The 14,239-nt window shown below is 34.8% G+C and overlaps 1 protein-coding gene across 1 annotated transcript in view; it reads right to left on the bottom strand.

The window, feature by feature from the left end:
• CFAP47 (cilia and flagella associated protein 47) overlaps positions 1-14,239 on the bottom strand; it is a 484,475-nt gene that overhangs the window by 351,595 nt on the left and 118,641 nt on the right. The window contains exon 25 of the mRNA XM_034649559.1: positions 6,948-7,143. Within this exon, the coding sequence (XP_034505450.1) occupies positions 6,948-7,143 (196 nt within the window). The remainder of the gene's footprint in view (positions 1-6,947; positions 7,144-14,239) is intronic.

Below are 14,239 nucleotides of genomic sequence, written 5' to 3'. Positions count from 1 at the left end.
TCTCCTTATGAGATAGGGTCTTAAAAAAACTGGGAATCTCAAAGTTGTCCAGTTAACGTCGACCAACTACACTCTTGTCACCAGATGGCATTCAGAGCAAGCTCTAAACTGTAAGTAAGCACTCATCATATATTGCAGGCCAAACATTAGAAACTAGAGGTTGCTCTGGTCTCCAGAACTTATAATATCCATTTATTTTGAACCATCACATCACACGTGGAACTTTTCTAGCTGGATCTCAGAATGCTTAACCGTAAAACAAGAGCTTGAACTAGAGAAGCTCTGAGGTAGCTACGAGATCTAAAAGTTGATGAAAATAATGCTTAAAGGCAATTCACACTGGTGCACAAATCCTCACATTTTCTATAATTTTAACATGTCAACTAGCCACTCTTTAGATCTACGTCTTTATAGATGGGTGTATATTTCTGAATAAAAATTAGTTTGGCCTTCCTTTTTTGTTGTTTTATGTAAAAGATATCAATGTACACAGTCTTGCTTGACTTTCAAAAAAAATTATATCTCCATATTTTGTTTCTAAGATCTCTAACATGGTTGTCTCATTAGCTGAAGTTCATCCACTTCACAGCTATAGCTATATTCATGGACACATAAATCACAAATTATGATCCTTTTTACCTGTCACAGGACATTTGTCCAGTCCCCACGTTTTGTTGTTCTGAATAATGCTACTATGAAATAATTTCAAACATAACTTATAGTTCACACATGCAAGAGTTTTTCTCGCATATACTGTGAAGTGGAATGCTCAGGCTGTAAAATATGCAGATATTACACTTTGCATATTACTATCCACTGTGGTCCTAACTCACTGACACTGTAATTAGGACCAGACTTCTTCACGTTTGCCTACCTATGACAGGCAAACGCTTATCTTATTGTAGTCTCTAATTTTCATTTCCAAATTTACAAAAAGGTCAATTATATGCTTTCAGATGTTCATTATCCACTTATGAATCCTCTTCTGTGAAGTATGTATTGGAGTGTTTGGTCAACATTTCTGTTGAGTGATTTGATATTTTTCTAACTAATTTTTATCAGTCATTAATTTTTTTGTTAGCATGATTTTAAGACTTGTTTAAGAAATTCTCTGCCCAACATGAGAGACTATGGACTATGGGAAACAAACTGGGGAAAAAAAAAAAAAAAAAAAAAAAAAAGAAATTCTCTGCCCATAGATGTTAAAGTTGTTTCCCAGAATATTTTTTAAATTGTTTCCATTCACATTTAAGACTTTAATCCATTTGTAATGGATCTTTGTGTGTTATGTGAAATAGGAATCCACTTCGAAATATCCCACACAGATAATCAATTGTTCCAGTGCCATTGACTGGCTAGTAACCTGTTTTCTCCAAAGATCTACAATACCATTTTTGTCAAATATTCACTACCCATTCATATGCGGGCTTTCTGCAACTCTCTTTATTCTATTCCTTTGGTCATTTTATCTATCACTACACCACTACCATAGTGGTTTAGTCTTGATATTTTGGTAAGGCAAGCCCTTCTTAATAGTATCCTTCTTCAGGAATGGCTTGGCTATTCTTTATCTTTTTTTTTCCCCCCCTAAAGATTTATTTATTTATTTGAGAGAGACAGGGAGGGGGGAATGTGGGAGGAAGGGCAGAGGGAGAGGGAGACAGAGTCCCAAGCAGACTCCGCACTGAGTGCAGAGACCAACGCGAGGCTTGATCTCATGACACTGGGATCAAGACCTGAGCTGAGATCAAGAGTCAGACGCTTAACCAATTGAGCCACCCAGGTGCCCCAGTGCTATGTATTTTAAATAGTGAACTTATCATGTGTCTATTTTGATAAATGACCTTCACAGCTTTAAAATTTTACCCGTAGATTCTCTCAATTTCCTATATGTAAAAGCATCTAATATACAGATAATGGCAGTGCTTATTTTCCTATCCTTACGTATTTTATTTCTCTTAACTTCATGCCTGGACTACGTTTTCCAGGAAAATGTGTTAGAGAGGCAGTGATAATAGGCGTCCTTGCCTATTATTTTTTATTTAAAGGGAATTAATTTATGTTCCAGTATCCATGATAATGTCTCTTCCAGATTCATGATAGAAAATTTTAACAATTTAAGGGATATATCTTTTATTCCTGTTTAAGAGTTTTACCATGAATGGTTTTGGAATTTTACCAAATGCTTTTCTTCTGCATCTATGGAAATGATATCATTATTCTCTTTAATTTGTAAATGTGGGAGATGAAACACAAAGGTATTTTAGATTTTCTTACATTAGGCAAATCTTGCAATACTAGGATACGCCCAATTTGGTCATGATTTATTAATATATTTATATTATATATGTAATATACATTATATTAATATATACATAATTTAATTCATTAAGGATTACTGCATCTATAGTCATAAGAGATTGGCCTATAATTTATCTTTCTCATACTCTCATTGTCTGATTTTATAATAAAAATTTCTGACTTCATAAAACAAATTAGAGTACGTTGTCTCTTTTTCTATTGTCTAGAAGAATTTCTACAAGGTTTGAGATACCAGTTTCTTGCAAGTTTAGTAAAACTTGCCTGTGAAAACATCAAGAATATATTTTCCTTGTAAGAAGATTTTTAAATATTGATTCAAAGACTTTCGACTTTCTATGTATTCCCAATATGGTTTTAGTAAATTATATTTTTTTTACAAACTTCCCATTTCATTTACGTTTTCAAATGTGTTGGAATGAATTTACTCATAGTATTTTGATTATCTCATTTTTCTCCCCTGGATATATAATATGCCCCATTATTCTTAATACTATATAGTTGTATCTTTTCTCCTTTTGTTCCTGGTCAATGTCACTGTATCAGTATCCATTGTATTAGTTTTTCAAAGAACCAACTTTTGGGTTCAGTGAGCCTATATTCTATATATTTGCTTTGTATTGCTTTAACTTTTACTTTTTCATCTTATCTACATTCTATATTCCTTAGGTTTAAACTATTATTCTTTTTAAGTTGAATACTTGAAACATCTAATCAGTTTTTATCTACTATCAGCATTTAAGACTACACATTTCAAATTTTGCTGTGTTCCATAAGTATATTTATTTGTTTGTTGCTTAACCACTGGTATTTAATATAACAGATACAGTTAACTCAACACAGATGCAGGCCTAGTTCTCTAAAGAAAGCAAGAGAAGTGACCATACGTGTTTCAAGTTAAGTCTTCAAATTTAACACTCAAGCACTGTTTATATCAGTGAATGTTGTTTTCATGTTTTGTTACATGGTATTTTAATTATTATCTATTTGCAGAATTCAGCATGCTATCTTCTTTGACTCTCTATAGAAGATTTTTTTAGGAGCACATGAATGGCTCAGTCAGTTGAGTGACTCCTGATTTTGGCTCAGGTCATGATCTCAGGGGGTCATGATATCGAGCCCTTTGTCAGGCTCTGCACTCAATGCAGAGTCTGCTTAAGATTCTCCCTCTCCCTCTGCCCCCACCCCGCTCACATGTGTGCTCTCTCTCTCTCTAAAATAAAATTTAAAACTAAACAAATTTTTAAACAGTTCCAAATGTATGGCAGATCTGTTAATATTTTCTTTAATGATTTTAAAATTACAATTATTATCAGAATACATAATATATATGATGTCAACTCTTTAAAATTTGTTAAATTTGAGGAGTACCTCGTTAACACTCTTGGTTAAGCAACCGAATTTTGGTTTCGGCCCAGGTCATGATCTCAGGATTGTGAGACTGAGCCCTGAGTCAGGCTCTGTGCTCAGCGGAGAGCCTGCTTAGGATTCTCTCTCTCCCTTTCCCCTGTGCCTCTCCCCACTCCCTCATGCTTATGCTCTCTCTCATGCTTATGCTCTCTCTCTCTCTCCAAAATAAATAAATAAATGTTTTTTTAAAAAATTGTTAAATTTGAACTACAGAATGATACACTTTGTGAGTTTTTGTAAATATCTCCTATATGGTTGAGAAAAATGTGTATTCTATAGCTGCAGCGTGCAGTATTTTATAGTACTATTTTTAATACGACTTTTAGTATTTTTAATAATATTAGTATTAAATGAATGTGGCCTTTAAAATATCCTTTTCAAATTTTCTTTATCTATACAAGTGTTTTTGTCTTTTGGAGTCATCAATAATTGAGATATATGTTGAAACATCCTACAGTGATGAAGGACTAGTCAATTTCCCCTATTATTTTAATTTGGGGTTTATATATTTTAAGACTATTTTAGCTGTGCATACAGTTTTAGAATTCTGATAGTTTTGAGGTGGGCTGCATCTTTTATAATTATTTAATGTATTTTTAATATTAAAAATACGTTTTACATCTTAAAAAAGGTTATCACATTTAAAATTAATACTGCTATCCAGCTTTCTAACGGTTATTCTGCTATTAACTGTTCCTAAGATTTTAGTTTGGTGGTTCTCAACTGGGAGTGGTTCTGCATCCCAGGGCACATGGAGCAATGTGTGGAGACAATTTTTTTTCTGTCATAACTGGGGGAGGATGCTACTGGTTAGAGACCAGGGAGGCTGCTAAACATCCTACTGTATACAAAATAGCCTCCAGTGAAAAAAAAGAAGCATCTTTCCCAAAATATCAACAGGTCTGAAGTTGAGAAACCCTGCTTGACTTCAATCTTCCTTGTCCTTATGTTTCACATATACCTCAGCACAGTTGGATTTTTTTTTTTAAAGGTTTTATTTATTTATTCGACAGAGATAGAGACAGCCAGCGAGAGAGGGAACACAAGCAGGGGGAGTGGGAGAGGAAGAAGCAGGCTCATAGCGGAGGAGCCTGATGTGGGGCTCGATCCCATAACGCCGGGATCACGCCCTGAGCCAAAGGCAGATGCTCAACCGCTGTGCCACCCAGGCGCCCCTGGATTTTTTTTTCTTATTTACTCTAACATTCTGTCTTTTAACTAGTCAGGGTAACTTATTCACATTTACTTGTATTACTCAACTAGTTAGAGTTTTTGCCATCATTTTGTTTCAGTTTTTTCTTGCTTTTTAAAGTATGTATCCCTTTTTCTCTCTTACAAAATTAACTGAGATTCTGTTGGTTTCTATACTGTTTGTGTAGTTATATACAATCTTAGGTTTTGTGTATGCCCTTAGAAATTTACCCTACACACTTTGTTCTAAAATTCCGAAAAGTTGTATTTGGTTCATTTTCAAGTCTACATTGTATAATTCCATGTTAGTAACTAATGTTTATAATGCTATCCTGTTTTAAAAAATTATTTATATTCTGTGTCTGATAATTCCAGTATCTGAATGATGGAAAAGTCTAAATTTCAAGATGGTTGTTTGTGCTGACTCTAAATGATGGCATCTTCCCTTCTTGTGAGTTTTGCAATACTTGATAGTATAACTCGTGTCTGGTTGATAGCAATTGTGGAAACTGAAATATGAGTCAAATCTGAGGATGGCTTCATTTAGAACATAGGTTCACAAACTGTGGTCCATGCAAAAGTAGCGTTATCATTTGGAAACTTACTGAAATACAAATTATTACATGTGATTCCAGGCTTCCTGAATCATAAATTCTGGGGATGGGAAGCAACAATCTCTTTTAAAAAATGTCTCAGGTGATGCTGATATACACCAACAGTTAAGAACCACTGATCTAGAGAAGATTTGATTGCTTCTGCTGAAAGGTAGACGGATTTACTCACGTGAACTATTTTAGCCTCTTCCAGTGTCCCTGGATTAATCCAGGAATTTGAGATTGTTTTCCTACCTTGAAGAAGTTGTCTGAAGTTTTAAGAACAATCCTGCATTTGGCAGATTATTACAGCTCACCACTCCTACTCTGGTTTCAGCTTATAAGTATGTACTGATTTGGTCTGGTTTGATTTGAGCCCTTTGGAGACCTCCCATATTGCTCAGAAGCCAGCAATTAATGAATTAACTAATTAATTAATTAAACGCACACATGATCTACTTGTTTTGTAATGTGAGGGTACATAATGTATCTAGGGCAATATACTATTAGGGTTTGGGCTGCTGATAAATTTTTTTAAAAATGAAAACAGACTGTATTCTGCTAGACTATGTACATGTGATAGGCAGAATTCTGAGATGGCCCCTAAGAACCTTAGTGTACAGGCAAACTCTGTGTAATTCCCACCCCTTGGGTGGCAGAATCTGTAAATATGATCTCACTTCGGTGGATCAGCTGTGTTATACAGCCATGGTAAAGGGACCTTCCATATGTAATTGATATCCCTAGTTAAATGAATTCAAGTAAAGCAAAAGGGAGATTATCATGGGTAGATTAGACTTACTCAGGTAAGATCTTAAAAGAAGGTTTGGAGGTCAGAGACTGAGGAGTCAGATGGTCTACTCTGGCTTTCAATGACTAAAGTATCATGATGGGAGGAGGAACCATATGGCTAGGATTTGAAGGTGGCCTCTAAGAGCTGAAAGTGGTCCCAGCCAACAGCCAACAATAAAATGATACCTTAGTCCTGCAACTAAACGGATTAGTGCTACCAATAAGCAGAATGCTTGAAGGAGGGCTGAGCCTCATATGAGACAGCTGCTATGCTCTACACCTTGATTTCTGCCTACTGAGACCATAAGCAATGGACCCAGACTAAACGAACCCAGACTCCTGACCCAAAGAAACTATGAGATAACAAATTGATGTTTTAAGGCACTAAGTTTGTGTTAATTTGTCACATAGAAATAGAAAGCTTGCTTCTCGTACCATGAAGAGAGACGTATCAACATTTTTACAAAAAAAATCAAATGACTATGGTTAGGTAATTAAGTGGGCTTTAAAAAATTTTTAAGTTAAATGAACAGTTAAATATTCTAATGGTCTAACGTCAGACATTGCTCTTGACTCATATAACATAGACACAAACAAAAAAGCACACAATGAAAATGTGGTAAATTCACATTAAGCATTTACCTGAAATAGTTTTGAGGTAAAATGTTGATATCCATCACAGTTGTTACATCCAGAGGAACAGGAGTGAAAAAGATGAATGGAGGATCAAACAATAACATGGGTGATTTCACCTCTCCAACCAAACATAACATTCGATAGCAAACTGGATTATCATTTAGACGAATGGGAATATCAACTCTGTATTTTCTAGGGCGATCTAATGAAAAACAATTTTTTAAAAGTATCTTAGATTTGTTCACATACACAAAAAACATTTACATAGTTTAAACCTTACTAAATATTAAAATGTACTATAAAGTTACAGCTCAATGGAAAATAGATTACCCAGAAACTAGAATTATCCTGCCAAGGAACTTAAAACATGTAATGAAGTGTCACTGAATCAACAATATTCTAAAGTGCACTATGCCGAGAAATAGAGCGGGTCTCCTTAAAGCAAATTTTCATTATTATTGGAAAATACCTATACCTGGAGAAAACAGCGTAACAGGACTTCTTTTTTTTTTATTGTTTTCTGTGCCTTAACAGGAGCTACCCATCCCTTTAGTATATGCTGTATGAAGATGAGGTCAGATAGTTGCCATAAAGATCTCAGGGGCCTAGTACTGAGAAATGGGTTTGCCATGAAGAAAGGAATGTTGTTCCTCCCAGATTTTTAAGTTTATAGAAAGCTGCTGGGGTTGACTGGCCAATTTCACCTGGTAGGAAAAGACAGGAAATTCCCATGTGGCAACTCACTATGAGGAAAGGCAGTCTGTGTTGGAGAAAAGTGCTCAGCATCTGCAGGCCAGTCCCAGACAACAGGTTCCACCCCAGCAAGCTGCAAATGCCCTTTTAGACCCAAATGCCCAAACACAGTGCCTTATAGAAAAAAAATGTGATCTGGTGAGTATTAACTCAAGGTAATAGCACAGATCAGGGCCACCAAGAGTATCATCAGAACACATGATGAGTGTTCTGGATGATGCAAGTTCAAAGGTGACACACTGTGAACCATATATAAAAACAATGGAATCATTGAACTGATCACACCCACTAGATTTCTCTGTGCTGGGTGCCTTCACTTGGTCCAATCATTCTTTTACTTGTTCATATAGTCTGGGATCCTTGGAAAATCAGAGGTGGCTGGAGAGGGAAGTGAATTAGTAACTTCCTACTAGTAATGGCAGATGAACACTGGAAAGACTATGTGAAAATATGAGAAACTTAGATCTATACCTTCAGCTGAGAAAATGAATTCTAATAGAATTTTAGAACACTGTAAATCTAAAGAGAAATGGTTTCATTTAATGAATTTCATATTATAAAAATTATTTGGGGAAGAAAGAAAAGCAAGTTCACTACTTCCAAAGTTAAGCAAGGTTTCAATTAGGACTTACTGAATTCTGAATTTTGAATGGGCCATTTTGAGATTATATCTGGGTTTCATACCTGGTAAACATTTCTGGGGTCATGGAAAGGGGATTCCCTGTGTAACCTAAGACTACTGGAGATTCCAGTAACACATTTTTCTAATCTCAGGTGGCCCTTCTCTCTCATCTGAGATGTAAGTTATATAAATGTGTTGCAGACATGTTTTTCTTAAGAGTGAAGTTGAAATCCTAAGAAGGCAACTCATAGATTTGACTGCTTAGGCTTAGCCACATACTGAAGGAAAAGTCGAATGGAAATGCTACTTATTTCCTTCTAGATTATCTATTTTATTTCATCTGGATAAAAATGTTGATAGAGACATAAAGGACAAGTTCTATACAGAAATACATATGGTGGCTTTAGCTGGACGGGCTTTTCCTTTTTTTTTCTTTCAGGACCAGACATAATAGAAAATGAGAAGAAATACACAGAAATACATAATGAAACCTCATTACTTTTACAATATAAACTTAATAATGGGGAGCGTATGCGATGTCTTCTATTGTATTTTCAGAGTTCTAAACAGAGATAATAAAAGATGAAACGTTTTTCAAACCTATCAATCATAGTACTCTATGTACTGTTTCTCACACATAAAACTAAAATGATTATAGAATGTCATGCTGAAAAAAAACAAAAAAAAATAAAACGTCAGGCTAATAGATGTACCAGGACACTGAGTTAAGGCAACACAGTGCTAATAGCATATTACTGAGAAAATATACAGCTGAATGAACTCTAAAAAGCTTAAAAGCCATTATAGGTTCTTAGCCTGCCTTTTCTGTTGATAACATAGCTAGCTCTTAGTATCTTATTTAGAATGCCACATTTGTTTTAGATGTGTAGAATAGTACTATCCCAAGGATTCTGATGCAACTGATTTACGGAGGGCATGCCCTCAGGAAGAACCTGTAAGTAAAGAGGAAAGCAAAACAGAGGAGGGCAAGAAGCTATGAAAAGCTGTGGTTTTATAATCCAGATTCACACTGATCCCATAGGCAGCTATGGGATGTGAATTCACTGGAGAGGTTGTCCCAGCTGAGGGAGACTTAGTTGGGCCAGCTGAGGTAGTAGCTCTGGTGAAGCTGACCCTCCTAGACATCTCTGCATGTAGCATCTTCCTTCCGCCAAGGGCAACCTTCTAGAGAAAGGGACAGACATAACCTGTCAGGAGCCAATACCCACCTGAGAGATGGATGGGAAAACCCAGCAATGGGAATCTGGATGGGGCCAAACAGCATATACCAGAGACTGCAATCCTAATGCTGCTTTGTAAGTAAGAATAATTAAGGGGAATAACAGATAAGTTACCGTAACACCCTTTTAAATAGGAAAATAGTCTGGAAATAGCATTTCGTGTACTTATTTAGTTACAGCATATAAACTATAAAGGTATTAAAGCAGACGCTTTAAATTAAAGACAAATACCAATATAGAGTTCCTCAAAAATGAGATAAAAAAAACCTTCACAGATGTGTTTTCAAGCACCTTCCTGCTGTTCCTTTGCTTCAGTCTGCTTAAAGAAGCTAGTTGTCAATACCTCACTTGCTGAAGCTTATTACCAGAAAAATTCTATATTTTTAGGTAGCAGGGATTCTCACGTTGGAAATTTTCTAAGTTGGGAATTTTCTAAGTTATGTGCCCCCTGGGTGTGAAACATCGAGATTATTTACATAAGAACTGAGAATAATTTATTCAGGGAAAGTGAGAGTCTAACCACCCAAATTAGATTCAAGAACAATGGTTTGGATTAAGAGGGGACTGAAGAGTCACATATTCTATCACAGGCCCAGCCACTGTCCCTGTGGCAGTCCAAGGAAGAGATGAGAGAGGGGGAGTGAAAAGTAAAAACCACCTCACTAAAAACATTAATCTAAACATGTAAGAATTTCAGTGAACTGACGTAGCAATCAAAAAACTTCTCACACAGAACATCCAAAACCCAAATGTACTCATGGTGAAATCTACTAAACATTTTGTGAAGAATTAATATCTATTGCTATATAAATATCTTTATATTAATATATATGTGTGTATATGAATATTTCCAAGCCAATCTCTAAGACCACGGTAACAGAAATGAACACTTTTGTTTATGGCCAACTGATTTTGAACAAGGGTACCAAGACAATTCAAAGAGGAAACAATATTCTTTTCAATAAATGGTGCTGGGAAAAGTAGATATACCCATGCAAAACAATGGGGATGGAGCCCTACCTTATACCATATCAAAAAATAAAATAAAAAAAATAACTCCAAATAAGCCATAGACTTAAATGTAAGAGGTAAAATTTTAAGACTTTAGGAGAAAACATAAGAATAATTCACCATGACTTTGGGTTATACAATGTTTTCACAGATTTACATGAAGGGGCGCCTGGGTGGCTCAGTTGTTAAGAACCTGCCTTTGTCTCAGGTCATGATCTCAGGGTCCTGGGACTGAGCCCCACATCAGGCTCCCTGCTTAGTGAGGAGTCTGCTTCTCCCTCTCCCTCTGCCCTCCCCCTGCTCATGCTCTCTCTCTAATAAATAATAAATAAAACCTTTTTTAAAAAAAAGATATAACACTGAAAAGCCAAAGTAACAAAAGAAAAATTGGATAAATTAGACTTCATCAAACTTGGATTATTTTCAATTAGTTGAAAAGAGAAATCTCAGAATGAAATAAAATATTTTCAAATTGCACATCTAATAAAATAATTTTATTCAGAATATATAAAGAACAGTGAAAACTCAAAAATAAAGACAGCCAAATTTTAAAATCAAGAAATGATTCAAACAGACCTTTCTCCAAAGATGACATACAAATTGACAATAAGCATATGTAAAGACACTCAACAATATTAGTCATCATGGAAATGCAAATAATAACTACAATGACCTATTACTTCATACACACTAGGACAGGTATAATAAAAAAGATCACAAGAAGAGTTGTCAAGGATGTGGAGAAATTGGAACCCCATCCAATGCTGATAAGATTTTAAATTCTTACAGTTGCTTTGTTAAACAGTTTGGCAGTTTCTTAAAATGTTAAACATCAAGGGGCACCTCAGTGACTCAATCGGTTAAGCATCTGCCTTCAGCTCAGGTCATGATCCCAGGATGCTGGGATCGAGTCCCACACTGGGCTCCCTGCTCAGCGGGGAGTCTGCTTCTGCCTCTGCCCCTCCCACCCCCACTCGTGCTCTCTATCACAAAAATAAATAAATAAAATCTTAAAAAAATATATTACACATCAAATTATCCTATGACCCAACAATTCCACTCCAAGATATATAACCAAATAAATGAAAACGTGTCCTCACAGAACTGTACATGAATGTTCATAGCTGTTGTATTCATAAGAGCCAAAAAAATAGAAATGATCCAAATGTCCATCAGCTGAATAGACAATGAATGTCGATGAACAGACAATATGTGATATATCCTTACAATTATTGGTAATAGAAAGGAATTAAGTACTGATTAATGCAACAACATGGATGAACCTTGAAATTATTATGCAATGTGAAAGAAGCCATCACGAGAGGACACACATTGTATGATTCTATTTATATGAAATGTCCACAGTAATCATATTCCTAAAAACAGCAAATAGTGGTCAGCAATGGCTAAATGGAGGGGGAGATGGGAAGTGACTACCAATGGGTATGGGCTTTCCTTCACAGGCAATGAATATGTTCTAAAATTAGGCTTCAGTGATGGTTGCCCAACCGTGACACTCCTAAAAACCAGTACATTGTACACTTCAAAAAATGTATTTTATGGTCTGTGAATCAAATTTTATTAAAGTTGTAATTTAAAAACCACACTTTCAAAAATAATCATATCTGAGTGAGAATTTTATCTTTATAGTATCTAATTTAAATTATAAGAACTTAAGGCAAAATAGAAGGCATCTTCTTCTTCCTCTTCTAGTAGTATCCCCATTTTAATGAAAAACAAAAACAACTGAAAAAAACAGAAAATAAACGCATACTTGATTTGGAAAGAACTACTAAGGCAAAGTTATGAGGGCTGTATTCAGTGCCATATGAGCCAGGAAAAGCAGAAATTGTTCGCACTAGGAGAAAATAAATGAGGGTGACCAAAAGATCAAGGAGATGCTACCCTTGTCCCAACTCAAAAGGCCCCTATAACTCAACTCCAACTTCCCGAAGATTCCATTCTCCTTCCAGCTATTTGATTCTGAAGAACCCAGCACTCTCATCCAACCTGTTGGCTTTGATCTGCTAGAGTCTTGCCTCCTGCTACCTCAATGCGTTAGAGATGGAGAAGACTAGTTAGTGTACACTAACTAGTATGTAAACACACTAACTGGAAATAAAATTCCAAAGTATTTCAACAATTTCTTGAGTAATAAAAAAAACCCATACTATAATTTTGTCTGTGGGCAAGTTCACAGATACTTTTCCATTATAGAACTGATGGGAAAATATGTGTCCAAAAAGGTATTGTTTTCAAAAGTTTAAAGATGACAGAGAGAAGGGAAATAAGATGTATAGTATATAAAACAAAAATTTGATCAATACATAAAATTTATGAAAAATAATAAAAAGTATAAAGGAAATATAAAATGAAATTGCCTGAAAATGAATATATACTATAACACAAAATATGAATAAGTTAAATTCCCCTCCTAAAAATCACATTTCAGACTTGCTCAGGAAGAAAAGCAAGATCCTCTACTTTGCAATACTGGTCTTAAATTTAAAAGACAGACTGAAAATAAAATGATCTATCAACCAAAGGCTGACAAAAGGAAGACAAAGTGGCAATGTATCACATAAACAGCATTCACGCAAATAGCATTTAGTAGAAAAAAGAACATTATTTTAAATGTATACATTTATTTATAAAAGATATATAAGACAAACTTTTTATAACACACAAATATACAAAGCAAAACTATTGGAATCAAAAAAGTTTTAACAAACTGCCAATGTAGTAACAGGTTCAGATAGATTACAATAATTGTAATGCAATTATAATATAAATGTAATGTAGCAACATTATATTACAAATTCAGGAGAATAAGGTAGAGGAAGAGATAGTCAATAAAAAAACAAATTCACTAATTACTATGATTTTAGATTATAAAACTATTTACTTAGAAAACAACACAGAATAATCTTTGAAAAACTTCTAGATCTAACCAGAGAAGTATAGTATAGGAGCCAAGAGCCAGATAAACTATAAATATATTCTTTTTATATAGCGATAGCTAATTAGAAAGAGTAATTTTAAAAATCTCATTCATAATAATGATGCATATAAAATAAACTTCCATTAATAGAAAAACATGCCATTCTTTGAAGGGAAAAACTCAATTGTATGCCTTTTTCTAGAAACAGGAAAAAAATAACGTATAGTTCGTTTAGATAAGTAAATGTGTAAGAACTGCCAAGAATTTTTATAATAGATTTGTAATGACAGAAAATTTGTCACACCAATTATAAAAAGGAACAATAAAATTGTTGTAATAAAAAAAACAACAGTAAAGAAGTGGACATATAGATAAATAGACATGCTGACCAGCTTTCCCTAAAGTAAGTAATCCAAGAGTACAAGTTAGATGTGGCAATGCCTTTTCTGACCTAACCTTGGACGTCACAAACCATCACACCCATAACATCCCATGGGTGATATATCAGTCCTATTTGATGTGGGAGGGGACTCTATGAGGGCATGAATACCAAAAGATGAGGATCACTGGGAGTCATTTCTGGGGATGGTGACCACAAAATTCTAATACGAAACTTCTTAGAACTGTTTTAAGAACACATAAAAAATAACTTTAACTTTTGTGAACATAATAAAATTAAGTAATATGTGAGGGATAAATCGAAATATCAATAACAACTATAGGAAAAAAA

Source organism: Ailuropoda melanoleuca, chromosome X, assembly GCF_002007445.2.
Source record: "Ailuropoda melanoleuca isolate Jingjing chromosome X, ASM200744v2, whole genome shotgun sequence".
Classification (NCBI taxonomy): domain Eukaryota; kingdom Metazoa; phylum Chordata; class Mammalia; order Carnivora; family Ursidae; genus Ailuropoda; species Ailuropoda melanoleuca.
The sequence above is the reverse complement of the archived record's forward strand: the minus strand, read 5'-3'. Positions and strand labels throughout refer to the sequence as shown.